We start from the raw sequence: 19,213 nt of genomic DNA, 5'->3' as shown, positions 1-19,213 counted from the left end.
ACATTGTAGTTTCCCTTCAGACGGAGAAATTCATGCTATTGCATCCCTGAGAAGTAGGTTAATCAGGCTTTGCTTCAACACTTCCAGAATCGAGGGCCTCTCAGCCACTTGAAGAAACCCTAACAGTGTATGTGCTCTTTATGGGTAAAATTTGGGGGTCACACAGGAAGAACAGCCTCTGCACAATTTCCACTCATCCGTGCTTGTGCTTCCTGGAATTACACAGAACAAGTATATTCTACTAGGCATGCCTTTGAGTGCTTGAAGGGGGCTCTCTGTGTATTGCTTCTTCCAGGCAAAGACCCTCAGCTCCTTAGCCTCTGCCTTTATGACTTGATCTTGGGACCGTTTCTCCTCTTCAGGACAAACTATTAGTCCTCAATACCTGCAATGGGCACCAACTCAACCTGATGCAGGCATGCACCTCTGTAAATACAGGCCTAGGTTGGGAGCTTATATTGAAATTGCAGAAATCTAAAGCCACAAGATCTGTTCACTTGAACAGTCATGATGCCAGGGTCCCCCAGCCCATCCATTCCTAAAGGTAGCATTTCACGTTCCTCCTTTTCCAATTGACTTGTGTCAGCTCATCCCTGCTAAAGCCCTTTTAAATTCTACCATCCAACAAATGATGAAGTAACCATTTCAGGCTGGAGAAAGCTTCAGGAATGAGGTGGGATTTCAGCTACTCCCTGAAGGATGGGCCCATTTAGATGGGTGGAGAAGAGAGAAAGAATATTCCAGGTGGAGAAATAGTTTCCACATTCTACACTCACTGCACTCCAATTGTTTGCCAAACGTTGTTCAAGGTGCTTGGAAACAAACGGATATAGCCTTGACCTTGACGTCATTTTAGGGGCCGCAGACACCAAGTCAATTACAATGAGGGGAAGTTAGCATAGAGGTGTGCACAAAGCATTGTCACAGAAGATGACCAGGGATCTCAACTCAGCAAAGGCTTATCGGAGGAGGTGACAATATGAGACTATGGCTGGGCCTGTGGGCAAAGAGAGAGTGCGAACTGGGTCTGCAGAAGCACAGCCCGGTACCTGGAGCCTATGTTCTTGGCAGCCCTGGGCTGCCGGCTGCCCAAGGACATCAGGAGCCACTGAGGTCCATGGAGGCAAACCCTTTGGGCCTGGCCGCCCCCTTGCTGGTCCCTCAGCAGAATCTGAACCTGCCAGGCTGGTCTGACTGGTGAGGTGCAGTGGGAATTCCTGGGACTCAGACTTGGGCCCTCCTCTGGCTTCTGCTCTCATCCCCCAGGGTTTCCCTAGGGACACTGGAGTCACGGTCCCTGGCAAGTACGACTGGAAGTGCAAAGGTAGTCAAGGAAGGTCTAAACCTTGCAGTAACAGAGAATATTCAACAGATTTAGTATGACCACCTTTTAAGTAGAATATTTGGGGAAATAAAAGGGCTGATGCTCATTTTGAGAAGGAAAATGAAAATATTGGAGAAAATTGCAATTATAATAAAATAAATACATTCATTTCTCTTTCCATGTATATTATTTACCTATTGCTGTGTAAAAAGTGACTTCAAAACTTAGCAACTTACAGCACCAAACATTTATTATCTGACAAGTTCCCGAGGGTTGGGAATCTGGAGCAGCTCAGCTTGGTGGTCCCCACGCCAGAGTCTCGCCTCAGGTTGCAGTCCAGCTCTGGGCCAGAGCGGCACCCTCTGAAGGCCCGAGTGGGGCTGGTGGAGCTGCATCAAAGCTCACTCGCATGGCAGTTGCCAGGAGGCTTCATTTTTCACCTCACAGCTCTCTCTGTTGGGCTGTTCACAACACAGCAACACAGCAGGTGGCTTGCCCCAGACCAAGTGAGCAAAGAAACAGAGAGAGACCAAGGTAGAAGCTGCAGTGTCTTTTATAACCTGATCCCAGGAGTGCCATAACATTACTGCTGGAATATTGGTCATAGGGACAACTCTGGCACAATGTGGTTCAGGCTGTGAATACCAAGAGACAGGATCATCGGCAGCTCTATTAATTTCCCAGGGCTGCCGTAACCAATTACCACAAACTTGGTGGTTTCAAACAACAGAAATTTGTTCTCTCATAGCTCAGGAGATTTGAAGACCATACTCCCTCCAAAGGCTCTGGGGAGTTCTTCCTTGCCTCTTTCTAGCTTCTGTGGTTGCCTCAGTTGTTGGCATTCCTTGCCTCACTGCAGCACAACTCCAGTCTCTGCCTCCATCTTCATATGGCCCTCTTCCCTGGGTCTCCTCTGTGTCTCTGTCTGTCCTCACCTCTTCTTACAAGGATATCAGACATATTGGATTTCGAGTCACCCTAATACAGCTTGAGCTCTTAATTAACTGCATCTGCAAAGACTATATCTCCAAATAAGGCCACAGTCTGAGGTTCCTGGAAGGACATGTATTTGGGTAGAACACTATTCAACCTGCAAAGGAGCCCCTTTGGAGCCTGGATCCCATATCTTGGAATCTCAGGGGGCTGTGACCACTTCAGGATTTTTCTTTTTGTAAATTCCTTCCCTAGGAGATTCCGGCCACACTAACCCATCACGTCCTCCTTCCCAGCTTCGCTGAGATCCGTGTTCTGATTCTACCCACCAAAGCAGCAGAGCTCGATTCAATTTGCATTTCACTCAGGGGAAGTGGAAGCTGAGAATGATCAGAAATAATATCTGCTCTGTTTACCTCGAGATTAATTTTTCTTATTATTATACAAGTGATCCATCTTCATTGTAAAACAATTAGAAAATACAGACAAATAAAAAGAACAAAAAGGAAAATCACCTATAACACCACCACCCTGACATTGCTAAAATTGAAGTAAAATCTCTTTCAGACTTTTTTCTATGCAGAAATATAGAAATAAGTATTTTTTTAAATTAAAATGGAATGACAAGATACGCTACTTTGTATCTTGCTCTCCTTACTTAATATGTCACGAGCATCTTTTCAGGTGAATAGACACCAGTATCTTGGATTTTAATTGACCTTGGGTTTCAAAAGGTGTGACATGCCCTGCCCATCTTTGGTCTTCTGAGCTGCAGCCATGTCCTCGGATAACAACATCCTCCCCTGCCTGTGGCTAGAGCATGAGGGTAGAGATGGAAAGGCAGCATATGATGGCAGCCAAATTAAAGGGAAGAGGGAGGGGGCTGGACCTTGGGTCCCTGACTCTATGACGACCCTCCCTCTCCCGCACAGTGGTGAATGATAGGACCTCCTCTGGGCAGCTGGTGGCCCTGATAGGCTCAACTGGGTATGGGCTGGCCTGTGGGGCTCAGAGCATGCGATAAGTTACCACCAAGGATGAAGGATCTCCCTATTCTGATCCCTTAGGAATCTTTTTATGTGACTCCCAGTTTATCTCACGTGGTTTTTGTAAGGTTCCACAACAGTAGCAGCACCCAACAAGGAGGGAAACCGTGGGCTGAGCCCCAAGTCTCAGAAGAATTTACCCAAACTGGGAACCAGGTGAAGGAAGGGGGGCCGTGTGCCTAACCAATGAGAGGTGGGGGCCCTGAGAGCAGGGGAGGGTGATTGCCCTGGGTCTCATCCTCCACTCCCCTGCCCCTGCCAGAGCTGGCCCTGCCCACCGAGTTCTCAGGGACACGTTGTCCTAGTCACACTGCTGGAAGTAGAAGTCTGTGATGGGGTCATCCCCACTGGCATCGTCGGGGAGCTGAGTGAGTCTAAGAGGCTGGTCTGCTTCGGGCACGGTGCAGAGGAACCACCCCGGGTAGGCAGCCGATTCGAAGCTGGAGGTGAGTCCAGTGTCGCGCCGGTAGAAGGTGAAACTCTTATATTCTTTGGCACCAAGGTAGAGCTCCATGATGTTCACTGGCTGCGAGCAGAGGGGCATGGTGGTGAGGGGCAGAAGTGGGGACAGTGAGGAGGCTGGGCTGAGGGCACGTGGAGGCAGAGCTTCCATCAACAAAACCCTGCAAGGACATCCCGAGGGGTTGCAGGTTGCAAGGTCTCAGTGAGTTCAACGTCTGTTGGTTTAGTTGCCAGATGGTGAGGATGCCCAAAAGGACTCACCTCTAGTTTCAGAGTCGGTTCCTGCTCCGTCCCACACGACAGGCACTGGCTCCCTCCCTGGACGCCCAGGATGACTGGAGAGAGCTTGGCATCCAGAAACCGATTGGGTACAACGCTGATCTCCTCGCCTACAGGAGGGAGGCCAGATGCAGGGGCCTTGGTGGCCTTTCCCTCCCTCTCCCTAAGTCCTGGACTTTGGGGAGCAGGACCTATGTGAGATGTCCTGTCCCCAGGCTGGGCAGAAGGGAAGCCTCTTGGTGATTTTCATGAAGGGAAAGGTGGTCCCACTGGTGCCAGTTGGTCCAGTGGATGTCAAGGCACATAAGCACATTGTACCACCTCCCACTCCCAGGGGCAAACCTTCAGGGCTTTTTCTAACTCCCTAGGGAGTTGGAACTTCTTTAATGCCCCTCAACTCTCCAGCCTCTTTTCTGAAGCTTGTCAAGATAAGCCTCCCATTAGAGTTATTTGAACATCTTTCATTCCTCTCTGTACCACACCCCCACCACACCACACACACACGCACATGTGCACACGTGCATGCACAATGCACTCACACATGTGCACACACACACATATGCACTCACTTGCATACATGCATACACGTGCACATACACGCATCCTCACAGAGGGATCTGCCTGGCCCTAGCGCCTGAAAAGGGTATCCTAGGTGGGCAGATGTGTGCTGTTTTAGAGAGAAGGACCTGTTTGGTTGCGAGGAGGCAGAATGGGTAAGCACGAGGCCAGATGGTGCCACCTCCTCTCTGGGTCGGACCACTCTGAGTGACTGAGGATCCCGAAGGCGGAGGGACTCAAGGTAAGGGAATAGAAACTGGGTCCCAAATGGGAATAAAGGCACAGAGAGCCTGCTTTAGTTCTCTCCTCAGCACTGGCTCCCAGGAAGAGGAATGTTTGAGCCAAGCTCACCTAGGAGGGAATGACAAAGCATTCATCTAGGAAAACAATCCCACCTCTGCACAGAGGTTCCAGGGGCACTGGGGTCCTCCCTTTGATGGAAGGTGTAGTATTTAATTTGTCCTTGCTCAGAGCCTGGTTTTATGATGCCCCATTTACAGTTTCAGGCCCAGGGTCTGTAGGCCTGTGCCATTTGCATGACTGTTCAGGTCCCCTCCTCTCAGACAGCGTAGAGACCTAGGAAAGTAGGGTTTGCCACCAACCTTTCATGACCTTCCCTGTATGCAGCCCTCCGGCTAGAAGCTGGTTATCATGCAGATAAAGCACCTTCAATGCCGCATCCTTCATTCTGAAACATCAGCAGGGGATGACAGTGGGGGGAAGGGTGGGCACTCCCGCTTGCCTGGGATCTAGAGTCCCCCATCTCAGGCTTTGTCTCCCTCTTCTCCCACTGCGCCCAACGTAACGGCAAACCTTCTCCCCCAGTCCTGCTGGACTCATGCCCCGCCAATGGGACATTCCACGGCCTCCCAGCTGAGTCTGGGATTTGCTCCTTCACCCTACTCAATGTTTTCTACACCACCCAATCTCCTCCATGTGTTATGTTGGAAAAGAAACTGGACTGTGAGTCAGGGTCCTGGGTTCTCATCCACCTCAGCTACCGTTACTGTTGAGTCACAACAGACAAATCCCCCGCCCTCTCTGAGCCTGAGCCTCCCCATTGCTAAACTAAGACAATGAATTCAGTATCACTTAGGCTTTGCCCAGATTAAAATCTGATTCTTCAATTATTATTGAAGATATCAAGATGCATTTACTTCCACTTGGCCATATATTCCCCACCAAGTGAGGAATTTCTTTACATTTAAAATTCTTTAATTTAACTTTTCAAATGTATTTTGCATCTATGGTCTCAGTTGATTTTCTGACATCCTGTGAAAATGGTGAAAGATGTATCCTAAAGTGGGTTTCTCCAGATGTCAGATGGAAAAAAGCACGCTGTGTACAAATTGATCCAATGTCGGCTAAACACAACTAAATCTCTACTTCAAAGTTACTAATATGCTGAATTGCACTATGCTTCTCCCTTAAGGAGACATAGACAGCAGTGTTTCCCACATTTACTTAATCAAGGAGCGCCACTGTATACAGCAATGCATAGGATTGGGGTTCCACAGAACCCACATTGGGAAAAGCTCTCCTAGACTCTGAGTTCAGTGAGAGCCAGGACCAGTCTCACTCACTGTTGCCAAGTCCAGAGCATAGCAGAATGCCAGGCTCAGTACAGGCCAGTGGACAGACAGACTCATTGACTGAACAGTTCTGTGGTGGTTTAGTCCCAAAGGGCAGCAAGGAGGAACAGAGTGGCCGGACTGACACCACTTCACTGCAGTGGGTGGCAACAGCAGGGCTCGAGGCTCCTGACTTTCACTCTCATTTGAATAGAGGAGGCTGCGGCTCTACACGGGGTGACTCACTCGGCCCCCTTCCCCTCAGGGAACGCCCATGAAGAAGCCTGCCCCATCTGAAGGAGGCTGCAAGAACTTTTCTCAGGGCAGTGAGGAGCTCTTCTCAACTTCCCAGCTGCCCACACACCTGGGAGAGCCCCAGCTTGGGGCAATCACTCTCCTTGCCTCCCTGGAAAGGCTGGGCAACAGGTCTACCTGGAACCACTTCTCCCCGGTGACACGGCCGAATCAAGACGCTCGGATACTCACCGGAAGCACAGCGCTCCACTCAGAACCATCTTGCGCTTCACAGTGTGTAGACTCCTATTTTTAAAAAAACAGAAAATCTTAGGTGGAGACTGAGCTGGTGGGAGCAGGGTGGCAAGCAGCCTCCTGACTGCCTCCCTCCCCCCTGCCCCCCTCCCCCACCCCTGGCGTGGGAACAGCCCCCACAGATCAGGGGATTCTAGGTCTGGGGTCAGGATAGAGTCGCAGTCCTGCAGGGGAGGATGAAGCCCAGCTCCCCAAAGGCCACCTCAGCTCCTCCTTTCTCCTGGCGGAGCCGTGGTGTCTGCCTGCTCCTGCAAGGATGCCTTTTATTAAAGCACAAGGGAGGGGCTCCTGAAACTGCCACAACCTGTGGAGGAACAGGGTTTCCCAGAGAGATTTCACACCACCCTGAGCCTCCAGAAACACCTGCTGCTCATTATCTCTCCCAGGGAAGGAAGGTTCTGGACACCGTCTTCTTCTGGCAGTTCTGAGGAACTTCCTAGGGGCTTTCCAGTTCCTCGAGAGCACTCGGCTCCTCCAGGTCCTTCCAGATCCAAAGGCGTCAGGGCAGACAGCAGCTCAAAGAAAGCAGATTTTAGAACAACTCTCTTTCCTTCCTTATTTCCTTCCTGCCTGCCTTTGCCAGGCCTATGGAAGATGCTGGAGGGAGGGCTCTCCTGCTTAAGGGATGTTTAGTCTCTATATTCATTGTCGAAAAACTTGAAAATCCAGATTGGCAAAAAAGAAAAACGTGAATACTTGTCTTCTGCGAGTGCGCCATCAGAAAACCAATGAAAACACTTTTTCGTCTGCACATGCATACATGTCACTGTTGACAGCTTTTCACACAACTGCATCATAGAACCCACACTCTTTTCAACCTGCTTGTTTCATAGCAAAGTAGCAGCATATCTTTCCATACCAGATATGAATAATGACATCATAACATTGAATAGCCGTTGACAAATAAAAATGGCAAGCAATAGGATATATTGGAGTATATGAGGAAGCCATTTGGTATAAACCTAATTCAGCCTGACTTTTTTTTCCAAAAAGGCCTGACTGTGGCCATTGAGCATGCATTGTATATCTGCTTAGACATTTTGAGATAAAGGTGCAACTTCCCTCCCCCTCCCAACATTGGCATCTCCTTAAAGATTAAGCATCTTTCTTTAGGGTGGGAACTGATTGCAGCGCTCATCTGTGACCGCCCAGCTCGAGGCAACAGACCTGCCAGCCTGCGGGTTCACCGAGACAGCAGGCCTATCGGCTGTTTCCATCAATCGCTGTGCTGACAGAGCAGCCTCGTGATTATTGTAAAAGGGACATTTCAATCAGATGTGAAACATACTCTTTGAGGGTATATAACCACCCTGTATACCCCCACTTCTTTGGAGTGCTCTGTTCCTTTGTGGAAAAACTCTCCCGGGTTATAATCCTCAGATTTAAGCTCAGAATAAACTCACCCAAATTTTCATTTATAGATTGGTTATGGATTATTTTCATCAACACCGTATAGTATTTCATTGTATAGATGCAACATCATTTATTTATAGGAATCAATTATTATTAGTCCTTTATATTATTATTATTTACTATAGAAAATCTTGTGATCATGATCTTTATGATCGTGATCATGAAGATGTCTTTGTATCAACTTCTTTGCTCATGTGTCTGATTATTTCCTCAGGAAATAGAATCTAGCTCCTGCCGTCCGTGAATGATCTTTCTTCAGTACCTCACTGGTAAAATAATACGTGATTGTGTAGCAGTTCCTGCAGTTTAATAGCTCCACACACTCTCTGTGATGGATCTGAGTTAAAGGTAAGGGTCAGTGAATAATAACAAACAATTTAATTATCTCTTGAGTACTGTTAAAAACCGTGTATTGTTAAGGCATAAATTTTAAAGAATTGTGTTCAGGCTTACGGGCTAAAAAGTCCTTAAAGCGTTCAAGAAGAAATAAAATACCAACTTGTTCAAAGGAAATAACCCACCACTCACCTAATGCCACTAATGTGACAAATACCTTTAGAAAAATAAAAAATGTAGAAGCCACCTTATGCAAATTTATTAAATTGACCATAAATTAAGCAAATAGAAATGACGCTGAATTAGTTGCAAAAAAGAGCAAAACAAAAAAGAAACTCCGGAAGGAGCTGGCCCACAGGCAAAGTGGTTTTAAGCTAAAAAGGCTTTCACTTGCAAAGTGTTTACAGAGAAGTAGAGACTGTTTCACCTAAACGGGTAAAATGCCATCTGCCCAGGCTGCCTTCTCCGATTCCCCAGACCCCAGGTAGTTGCACCCATGTGCCTACAGGACACTGCCGTGGGGCTTCATAAAGCTCTTCCCTCATTGCGACAAACGAAGAATGATGCCCGTACATGGCCACCTCCTGATATGGGGCAAGCCTGCTGAGGATCCAGGGAAAGTCTCTGCCAGCTTTGCCCACTCTGCAATGTGCTTTAAAGGGGATGGACGCAGAATGAATGGATGGAGCGACGCATGAATGAGCTAAGAAGGTGAAGGTGAGAAAAATAAAACAAACCCCTGTTACGAAAGTTCTTGTCTTGAAAATAAGACAAAATGATGACTGCATGTGCTTTCAATGTCATATTGGAGCATCACCAAACAGGCCCCACCAACAATTACTCAGTTCTCGAGGGAATGTATACTTTTGTTTGACTTAATTACTATGGATTACATACCAGACTCTGTGAACTAAGAGGTTGATAAATTGCAAATTATTTCTGCTTGATAGAAAAGATAGCCCTAAAGGATGCAGTTTTATTGGCTTACAATTCACTAAACAACTTTTTAAAAATCTAAGTTAGCCAACCTATTCCACCATTTCCTTCCTGACTGATTATATGATCTTCTGTTCCTTGACTTATCTTTTTTTTTTTTTTTTTTTTTTTTTTTTATTTTTTTTATTTTTTTTATTAATGTTATGATAGATTACAACCTTGTGAGATTTCAGTTGTACATTTTTGTTAGTCATGTTGTGGGTACACCACTTCCCCCTCCGTACCCTCCCCCCACCCCCCCTTTTCCCTGGTAACCACCAATCAGATCTCCTTCTCAATATACTAATTTCCACCTATGAGTGGAGTCATATAGAGTTCGTCTTTCTCTGACTGACTTATTTCGCTTAACATAATACCCTCGAGGTCCATCCACATTGTTGTGAATGGGCCAATTTCGTCTTTTTTTATGGCTGAGTAGTATTCCATTGTGTATATATACCACATCTTCTTTATCCAATCATTAGTTTCTGGGCATGTAGGCTGATTCCACGTCTTGGCTATTGTAAATAATGCTGCAATGAACATAGGGGTGCAACGGACTCTTGAGATATCTGATATCAGGTTCTTAGGATAGATACCCAGTAATGGGATGGCTGGGTCATAGGGTATTTCTATTTTTAACTTTTTGAGAAATCTCCATACTGTTTTCCATAGTGGCTGTACCAGTTTGCATTCCCACCAACAGTGTATGAGGGTTCCTCTTTCTCCACAACCCCTCCAACATTTGTCGTTCTTGGTTTTGGATGTTTTTGCCAATCTAACGGGGGTAAGGTGATATCTTAGTGTAGTTTTGATTTGCATTTCCCTGATGATTAGCGATGATGAACATCTTTTCATGTGTCTATTGGCCATATTCATATCTTCTTTTGAGAAATGTCTGTTCATGTCCTCTGCCCATTTTTTGATCGGGTTGTTTGTTTTTTTGTTGTTAAGCAGTGTGAGTTCTTTGTATATTATGGAGATTAACCCTTTGTCGGATAAGTGGCTTGTAAATATTTTTTCCCAATTAGTGAGCTGTTTTTTTGTTTCAATCCTGTTTTCCCTTGCCTTGAAGAAGCTCTTTAGTCTGATGAAGTCCCATTTGTTTATTCTTTCTATTGTTTCCCTCAACTGAGGAGTTACAGTGTCTGAAAAGATTCTTTTGAAACTGATGTCAAAGAGTGTACTGCCTATATTCTCTTCCAAAAGACTTATTGTCTCAGGCCTAATCTTTAGGTCTTTGATCCATTTTGAGTTTATTTTGGTGTGTGGAGAAAAAGAATGGTCAATTTTCAATCTTTTGCATGTGGCTGTCCAGTTTTCCCAGCACCATTTGTTGAAGAGACTTTCTTTTCTCCATTGTAGGCCCTCTGCTCCTTTGTCGAAGATTAGCTGTCCATAGATGTGTGGTTTTATCTCTGGGCTTTCAATTCTGTTCCATTGATCTGTGGACCTGTTTTTGTACCAGTACCATGCTGTTTTGATCACTGTAGCTTTGTAGTATGTTTTGAAATCGGGGATTGTGATTCCGCCGGCTTTGTTTTTCTTGCTCAGGATTGCTTTAGCAATTCGCGGTCTTTTGTTGCCCCATATGAATTTTAGGATTGTTTGTTCAATTTCTGTGAAGAATGTTCTTGGGATTCTGATTGGGATAGCATTGAATCTGTATATTGCTTTAGGTAGTATGGACATTTTAACTATGTTTATTCTTCCGATCCATGTGCAAGGGATGTCTTTCCATCTCTTTATGTCATCGCCTATTTCTTTCAAGAGAGTCTTGTAGTTTTCATTGTATAGATCCTTCACTTCCTTGGTTAAGTTTATCCCAAGGTATTTTATTCTTTTCGTTGCTATTGTGAATGGGATAGAGTTCTTGAGTTCTTTTTCTGTTAGTTTATTGTTAGTGTATAGAAATGCTACTGATTTATGCACGTTAATTTTATACCCTGCTACTTTGCTGTAGTTGTTGATTATTTCTAATAGTTTTTCTGTGGATTCTTTGGGGTTTTCTATGTATAAGATCATGTCGTCTGCAAACAACGAGAGTTTTACTTCTTCGTTACCTATTTGGATTCCTTTTATTTCTTTTTCCTGCCGAATTGCTCTGGCCAGCACCTCCAGAACTATGTTGAATAGGAGTGGTGAAAGTGGGCACCCTTGTCTTGTTCCTGTCCTCAGAGGGATGGCTTTCAGCTTTTGTCCATTGAGTATGATGTTGGCTGTGGGTCTATCATATATGGCCTTTATTATGTTGAGGTACTTTCCTTCTATACCCATTTTACTGAGGGTTTTTATCATAAATGGGTGTTGGATCTTGTCGAATGCTTTCTCTGCATCTATTGAGATGATCATGTGGTTTTTGGTTTTCATTTTGTTAATGTAGTGTATCACGTTGATTGACTTGCGGATGTTGAACCATCCCTGTGTCCCTGGTATAAATCCCACTTGATCATGGTGTATAATCTTTTTGATGTATTGCTGTAATCGGTTTGCCAAAATTTTGTTGAGGATTTTTGCATCTATGTTCATCAGTGATATCGGCCTGTAGTTCTCCTTCTTTGTGTTGTCCTTGTCAGGTTTGGGGATCAGAGTGATGTTGGCTTCATAGAATGTGTTAGGGAGTTCTCCATCTTTCTCAATTTTCTGAAACAGTTTGAGGAGAATAGGTATTAAGTCTTCTTTGAATGTTTGGTAGAATTCTCCAGAGAAGCCGTCTGGTCCTGGACTCTTGTTTTTGGGGAGGTTTTTGATTACCGTTTCTATTTCCTTACTTGTGATTGGTCTATTCAGATTCTCCATTTCTTCCTGATTCAGTTTGGGGAGATTGTAGGAGTCTAGGAATTTGTCCATTTCTTCCAGGTTGTTCAATTTGTTGGCATATAGTTTTTCATAGTATTCTCTTATGATCTCTTGTATTTCATTGGTATCTGTTGTGATTTCTCCTCTGTCATTCCTGATTTTATTAATTTGCGATTTCTCTCTTCTTTTCTTGGTGAGTCTGGCTAGGGGTTTGTCAATTTTGTTAATTCTTTCGAAGAACCAACTCTTTGTTTCATTGATCCTTTCTATTGTCTTTTTTGTTTCAATATCGTTTATTTCTGCTCTTATTTTTATTATTTCCCTCCTTCTACTGACTCTGGGCCTTGTTTGTTCTTCTTTTTCTAGTTCTGTTAGGTGTCGTTTGAGGTTGCTTACGTGAGCTTTTTCTTGTTTAGTGAGGTGAGCCTGTATTGCGATGAATTTCCCTCTTAGGACTGCTTTTGCTGCATCCCAAATGATTTGGTATGTCGTGTTCTCATTTTCATTTGTCTCCAGATAATATTTGATTTCTTCTTTAATTTCTTCAATGATCCATTGTTTGTTGAGAAGCGTGTTGTTTAGTCTCCATATTTTTGCACCTTTCTCTGCTTTTTTCTTGTAGTTGATTTCTAGTTTAATAGCGTTATGATCAGAAAAGATGCTTGATATTATTTCAACTCTCTTGTATTTATTGATGTTTGCTTTGGTTCCCAAAATATGGTCAATCCTTGAGAATGTTCCATGTGCACTTGAGAAGAATGTGTAACCTGCTGTTTTTGGATGAAGTGTTCTATATATATCTATTAAGTCCATCTGGTCTAATTTTTCATTTAATTCTATTATTTCCTTGTTGATTTTCTGTCTGGATGTTCTGTCCATTGGTGTTAATGGTGTGTTGAGGTCCCCTACTATTATTGTATTGTTGTTGATGTCTTCTTTTAGATCTATTAAGAGTTGCTTTACAAATTTTGGTGCTCCTGTGTTGGGTGCGTATATATTTATAAGTGTTATGTCTTCTTGGTGGAGAGTCCCTTTTATCATTATATACTGTCCCTCTTTGTCTTTCTTTATCTGTTTTGCTTTGAAATCTACCTTGTCTGATATTAGTATAGCGACACCTGCTTTCTTTTGTTCATTATTAGCTTGGAGTATTGTTCTCCATCCCTTCACTCTGAGTCTGTGTTTGTCTTTGGGGCTGAGGTGTGTTTCCTGGAGGCAGCATATTGTTGGATCTTGTTCTTTGATCCATCCTGCCACTCTGTGTCTTTTGATTGGGGAGTTCAATCCGTTTACATTTAGAGTGATTATTGAGACGTGGTGGCCTACCACTACCATTTTGTGTCTTGTTTTCCGGTTTTCTTCAGTTTCCTTTGTTTCTCGTCCCATGGTTTAATCTGTTCTGATGTAGAGCTGCTACTCTCTGTTGTTGTCCTTCTACTTATCTCCTCTGCTCTTGGTTTTGTAGTCCCTTTCCTTTTTTGGATTTTTCAGGAATGAGGGTTTTCCTGAGGATTTCCTGAAGAGGAGGTTTTGTGGCAATGAACTCCCTTAATTTTTGTTTATCTGGGAAAGTTTTTATTTCTCCATCGTATTTGAAGGATATTTTCGCTGGGTAGAGAATTCTCGGCTGTAGGTTTTTGTCCTTCAGATTTTTGAATATATCATTCCACTCTCTTCTAGCCTGTAAAGTTTCTGCTGAGAAATCTGCTGATAGCCTGATGGGGGTTCCTTTGTAGGTTAGTTTCTTTTGCCTGGCTGTCCTTAATATTTTCTCCTTGTCGTTGACTTTTGCTAGCTTCACTACTATATGGCGTGGAGTTGGTCTTCTTGCATTGATAAAGTTTGGAGATCTATTGGCTTCTGTCACCTGAAGATCCATCTCCCTCACCAGATTTGGGAAGTTCTCAGCCATTATTTCTTTGAATAGGTTTTCTGCCCCTTTCTCCTTCTCTTCTCCCTCTGGTATACCTATAATCCTTACGTTGCATCTCCTAATTGTGTCTGATAATTCTCGGAGAGTTTCTTCATTTCTTTTAAGTCTTGCTTCTCTCTCCTCCTCTGCCTGCAACAATTCTATATTGCCATCTTCCAAATTGCTAATTCTTTCCTCCATATTATCGGCCCTACTGTTCAGAGCATCTAGATTTTTCTTAATCTCCTCTATTGTGTTCTTCATTTCCAGTATTTCTGTTTGGTTCTTCTTTATCGTATCAAACTCTTTTGTGACATAGCTCCTGAACTCGTTGAGTTGTCGGTCAGAATTCTCTCTTAACTCAGTGAGTATTTTAATGATGGCTGTTTTGAAGTCATCATCATTTAGGTTATATATCTCATTTTCTTTGGGATTGTTTTCTGTGTATTTGTTACTTTCTTTCTGTTCTGGAGATTTGATGTATTTTTTCATATTGCTTGATGATGTTGATTTGTGCCTCCGCATGGAGATAGAGTTTAGTTGCTCCTTTCACTTGTTTCAGCTGCTGCGGTGGGGGGAGCAGCTGTTTATACTTCACCAACCAGGAACCCTGTCCGTAGTTGCTAACTGGGCCTGGGCCCCTCTTCGTAGCCACAGTGGCCCTTTGGATTCCCTCCTCTGCCGTGGGGGCCGTCACGGGGGGCTTCAGACTGCAGGTGCCTACTGTTGTTGCCCACCTAGATGCGCTCTCTCCTTGGGGTCTGCAACGGTGTTATGGGCTTTTCCAGCGGCCAGGGGTGGGATCACTTTTATTTGTCGCTCGGTTGCTGTCGGCACCCACCAAATCTCACTTGTCCTCTATGGGTCGCAGGAGAGCTATTGGCATCTTCTACAGTCTGTGGTTAGTACACCTAGCTATGCTGCTTTTGCCCTGGGGTCTTCCAGCCTTGTGGCTGGCGGCTGGGTGCCTTCTACTGGTGCTGTGCCGAGGCTTTCCCTAAGGCTTCTGTGAGCCTGTAGGGTTTCCCCCTAGGCTACTAAGCTGGGTCTCTGGAACTCTCTCCAGCCCCAGTCCTCTCCGAGATCTCCGGCAATCCCTAGCCTCACCTGGTGGGCAACGGCAGCTGGGGGTCGCCCCGCCCTCTGGGCTTCTCTCCGGGCCTCTGCCGGGAGCTCTGAATGCTCAGCGTGGCCCCTCTGCTACCGGCAGACAGAGAGTTTTGTCTGCTGCCCGGGCGGAGCTCCGGCGCTTCTCCACCGGATCGCCGGACCCGCCTTTGAAAGTTCCCCCGCCCCGGTCCTCTCCGAGATCTCCGGCAATCCCTAGTCCCACGGGGCGGGCAACGGCAGCTGGGGGTCGCCCCGCCCTCTGGGCTTCTGTCCGGGCTTGTGCCGGGAGCCCTGAGTGCTCAGCGTGGCCCCTCTGCTACCGGCAGACAGGGAGTTTTGTCTGCTGCCTGGGGGAGCTCCGGCACTTCCCCTCCGGGTCGCCGATCCGGCCTTTGAAAATTCCCCCGCCCCGGTCCTCTCCGAGATCTCCGGCAATCCCTAGTCCCACGGGGCGGGCAACGGCAGCTGGGGGTCGCCCCGCCCTCTGGGCTTCTGTCCGGGCCTCTGCCGGGAGCTCTGAATGCTCAGCGTGGCCCCTCTGCTACCGGCAGACAGAGAGTTTTGTCTGCTGCCCGGGCGGAGCTCCGGCGCTTCTCCACCGGATCGCCGGACCCGCCTTTGAAAGTTCCCCCGCCCCGGTCCTCTCCGAGATCTCCGGCAATCCCTAGTCCCACGGGGCGGGCAACGGCAGCTGGGGGTCGCCCCGCCCTCTGGGCTTCTGTCCGGGCTTGTGCCGGGAGCCCTGAGTGCTCAGCGTGGCCCCTCTGCTACCGGCAGACAGGGAGTTTTGTCTGCTGCCTGGGGGAGCTCCGGCACTTCCCCTCCGGGTCGCCGATCCGGCCTTTGAAAATTCCCCCGCCCCGGTCCTCTCCGAGATCTCCGGCAATCCCTAGTCCCACGGGGCGGGCAACGGCAGCTGGGGGTCGCCCCGCCCTCTGGGCTTCTGTCCGGGCCTCTGCCGGGAGCTCTGAATGCTCAGCGTGGCCCCTCTGCTACCGGCAGACAGAGAGTTTTGTCTGCTGCCTGGCGGAGCTCTGGCGCTTCCCCACCGGGTCGCCGGACCCGCCTTTGAAAGATCCCCCGCCCCGGTCCTCTCCGAGATCTCCGGCAATCCCTAGTCCCACGGGGCGGGCAACGGCAGCTGGGAGACCTCCGTGCCCACCGTGTCTCTCTCTGGGACCCTCCGGGCGCCCCGAGCACCAGGCCGGGTCTCCCCGCCAATGGCGGGGAGAGACTCTCCCCGCGGGCTCAGGTGTGCAACTCCAAAGTTTCCCTCTGCGTTTAGGAGTAATTGCGGGGGGTTTAAGTAGGGTTCTGGTCACCTGTTTCCACCGTCGCTCCTCTGTTGTGTTCTCGCTCCTGCCCTAGATGTGTGTGGATCCTCTGGGGGCGTCCGTTGGAAGAAAGCCGCTTGCGGGTACTAGGCTGCCCGTCGGGGTCGGAGAGTTTTCACCTATTTCCACATCCTCCCGGAGGAAAGTCCGTCCACCTTCCGATGTATAGTCGCGTGGGTGTCTCAGACGTCCTGAGATGCTGTCTGGATATCCTTTGTCAAGCGATAAGTGTCCAAATAATTGTAGACTCGGAGGGCGAGAGACAAAGAGGACTACTCACGGCGCCATCTTGGAAGAATCTCCTTGACTTATCTTTTGAACCAGTTTTATAATCCTGCTGGTCCCTTCATTTATTAACAATGATAAATCTTTGACACATGCTTGCTATGTGTTTGTATGAGTCATGTTTTGGACTTCTTGAAAATTAGACTGGTGTCACCCAAGACAATGTTATTTTGCCCCAAACTTGCACGCCATGTGTGGTCATTTTAAAATAAGTATACAAGTTTTCTGATACTTTATCCTTTAAGAAGTGGAGCTTAATTCTCCTTCCTTTGGGAGTGGGCTGGACTTAGTGACTTACTTTTAAAGAAAAAGCTACATGGTGGAAGTGATAGTGCCACTTCTGAGGCTAGATCATAAAAGCCATGGTGGCTTCCTCCTTGGTCTTTGTTCACTTCCCCTGGGGAAGCCAGCTGCCATGTCATAAGGACACTCAAGAAGTCTGTGGAGAGGCCCATGGGGTAAGGAACTGAGACCTCCTGCCAACAGCTATGTGAGTGAACAATCTTAGAAACAGACCCTCCAGCCCCATTCAAGCCTTCAGATGATGCAGCGCTGGCTGACCTCTTGATTGCAACTTCACTAGAAACCCCAAGCCAGACCACCTAACTAATGCCACTCTTCTGATTCCTGATTCTGAGAACTTGTGTGAAATAATAAATGTCTGTTGTTTTAAGCTGCTAAGCTTGGGAAAAATTTGATGCACAGCAATAGGTAACTAATACGCCTTGTCATCACCACTGGCAGTTTCTACTCCTGTTGGTTTTTTCATTCTCCACAGTCTTCAGTGGGTACACTTCCTTCTTAGGAAACATCTCAATTCTTCATGCACTTTATATGACAAAGTAGGTGCCCCAGAAGCTGTCCCAGTCTGCAGAGAGGTCATGTTCCCCATGGTGACTTCTCACCACCCTGTGAGAGTGGCAGTGCCCTGGAGGTGGGAGTGGCTCGTCTGCCTGCTGTAGAGATGGGAACTCAAACAGAACAAGTGTACACACCTGTGTCAGTATGTGAGCACACATTCACAGTTTATTACAGTAAAACAGTAATTTTTTATTAGGAAAATAAATTTAACAATGATGAAAATAACCGGTATTCATTTGATGTTCCTATGCCCCTAGAACTACATTTAGTGGTTTCCCTAAATTTGCTCATTTTGTGCTCATTACTGCCCTACATGGTAAATACTATTATTATCTCTGTTTTATGGAGGTGGAAACCACACATGGAAAGATTAATTATGTTGCCTGATATTGGACCAGTAATTAGTATTAGAGTCAGAACCAAATCCAGGAAACCTGAGTCTAAAGCTATTGACCCCAAGATACAACATGGTGTCAGAGCGGTCTTTTTACAATCTGAGTCAGATCATTGTCACAGTTCTATTCTCCACGTCTCTGAGAGTAAAAGGCAAGTCTTCACCATGCTTCCAAGGCCCCAAAAAATCAGGCTTTCATTAACTTAACCTCATCCTTTCACCACACCATGCAGTACACTCAAGCCACACAGACCTCTTGCTCTTTCTTAAATAAGCCAGTCCTACTCCTTCCTCAAGGGCTTTCCACTGGCTGTTCTCTCTGCCTGGAAAGCTCTTCTCCAAGATATCAGCATGGCTCACTCCCTTACCTCCTTAAAGTCTTTGCTAAAATGTCCCCTTCTCAGTGAGACCTACACTCACCATCCTGTGCTTCTCTCCTGCTCCCACATTCCCCTTACCATGCTCCATTTCTTTCCACAGCACTCACCATTTTTAAGTGTATTATATAATTCAGCTGTTATTATGTGTATTATTTATTGGCTTCCCCACCCAATCCTGCTGGAAGATAAGCTCATACAAAGGCAGGTGTTGTCTATGTTTTTCATTGGTGTATTTCAAGAACTTAAAATGGTGCCTGGTGTACAATATGTCTTCAAGAAATAATGCTGCAACACCATTGAATGAACTGTATACTATACCACATCGAAAGGCCAGAGAATTCTCAAATAAATAAAGTTTTATTGGAACACAGCCATGCTCATTTGTTTACACAGTCTATGGACGCTTCTGCACTACTGTGGCAGAGTTGAATATTTGTACTGAAACTGTTGATAAAGCCTTAGATATTTAGTACAAGGCCCTTTATAGAAAAAGTTTGCTAAACTCTGGTCTAAACCATCTCGATTCAAGTCCTAAATCTGTCACTTAATAGCATGTGTCTTTAGTCACGTTATTTAACCTTTTTGTGTTTTGGAGTTCTCATCTGTAAAATGGGGATAAAAGTAGTACTTACTCAGAAGTGGTTGTTTAGATGAAATGAGTTAATGTATGTGAAGTGTTTAGAACAGTGCCT

General features: G+C 46.1%; 1 protein-coding gene and 1 long non-coding RNA gene across 2 annotated transcripts; one reads left to right on the top strand and one right to left on the bottom strand.

The window, feature by feature from the left end:
- Nucleotides 1–1,556: 1,556 nt before the first annotated feature.
- On the bottom strand, nt 1,557–6,983 carry IL36RN (interleukin 36 receptor antagonist). The gene is made up of 6 exons (XM_070236186.1): nt 6,925–6,983; nt 6,660–6,713; nt 5,205–5,290; nt 4,027–4,154; nt 3,563–3,829; nt 1,557–3,505 (listed from the first exon to the last, which is right to left on the bottom strand). Exons 2-5 carry the CDS (start codon nt 6,686–6,688, stop codon nt 3,605–3,607), a joined length of 468 nt encoding a protein of 155 aa, XP_070092287.1. The 5' UTR covers nt 6,689–6,713; nt 6,925–6,983; the 3' UTR covers nt 1,557–3,505; nt 3,563–3,604.
- Nucleotides 6,984–8,349: 1,366 nt separating this feature from the next.
- On the top strand, nt 8,350–18,896 carry LOC138917824 (uncharacterized). The gene is made up of 3 exons (XR_011426304.1): nt 8,350–8,483; nt 8,980–9,540; nt 16,898–18,896. It is a non-coding gene; the product is annotated as an uncharacterized lncRNA (long non-coding RNA).
- The last annotated feature ends 317 nt before the right edge of the window (nt 18,897–19,213 follow it).

This window comes from Equus caballus, chromosome 15 (assembly GCF_041296265.1).
Source record: "Equus caballus isolate H_3958 breed thoroughbred chromosome 15, TB-T2T, whole genome shotgun sequence".
NCBI lineage: Eukaryota > Metazoa > Chordata > Mammalia > Perissodactyla > Equidae > Equus > Equus caballus.
This window is presented reverse-complemented; position numbering and strand designations above follow the sequence as displayed.

Coding starts and splice junctions, on each gene's coding strand:
- IL36RN (XM_070236186.1), bottom strand. CDS start 6,688: ATGGTTCTGAGTGGAGCGCTGTGCTTCCG. Junction 5,291..6,659: donor AGTGGAGCGCTGTGCTTCCG/GTGAGTATCCGA, acceptor CTGATGTTTCAG/AATGAAGGATGCGGCATTGA. Junction 3,830..4,026: donor AACCGACTCTGAAACTAGAG/GTGAGTCCTTTT, acceptor CTCTGCTCGCAG/CCAGTGAACATCATGGAGCT.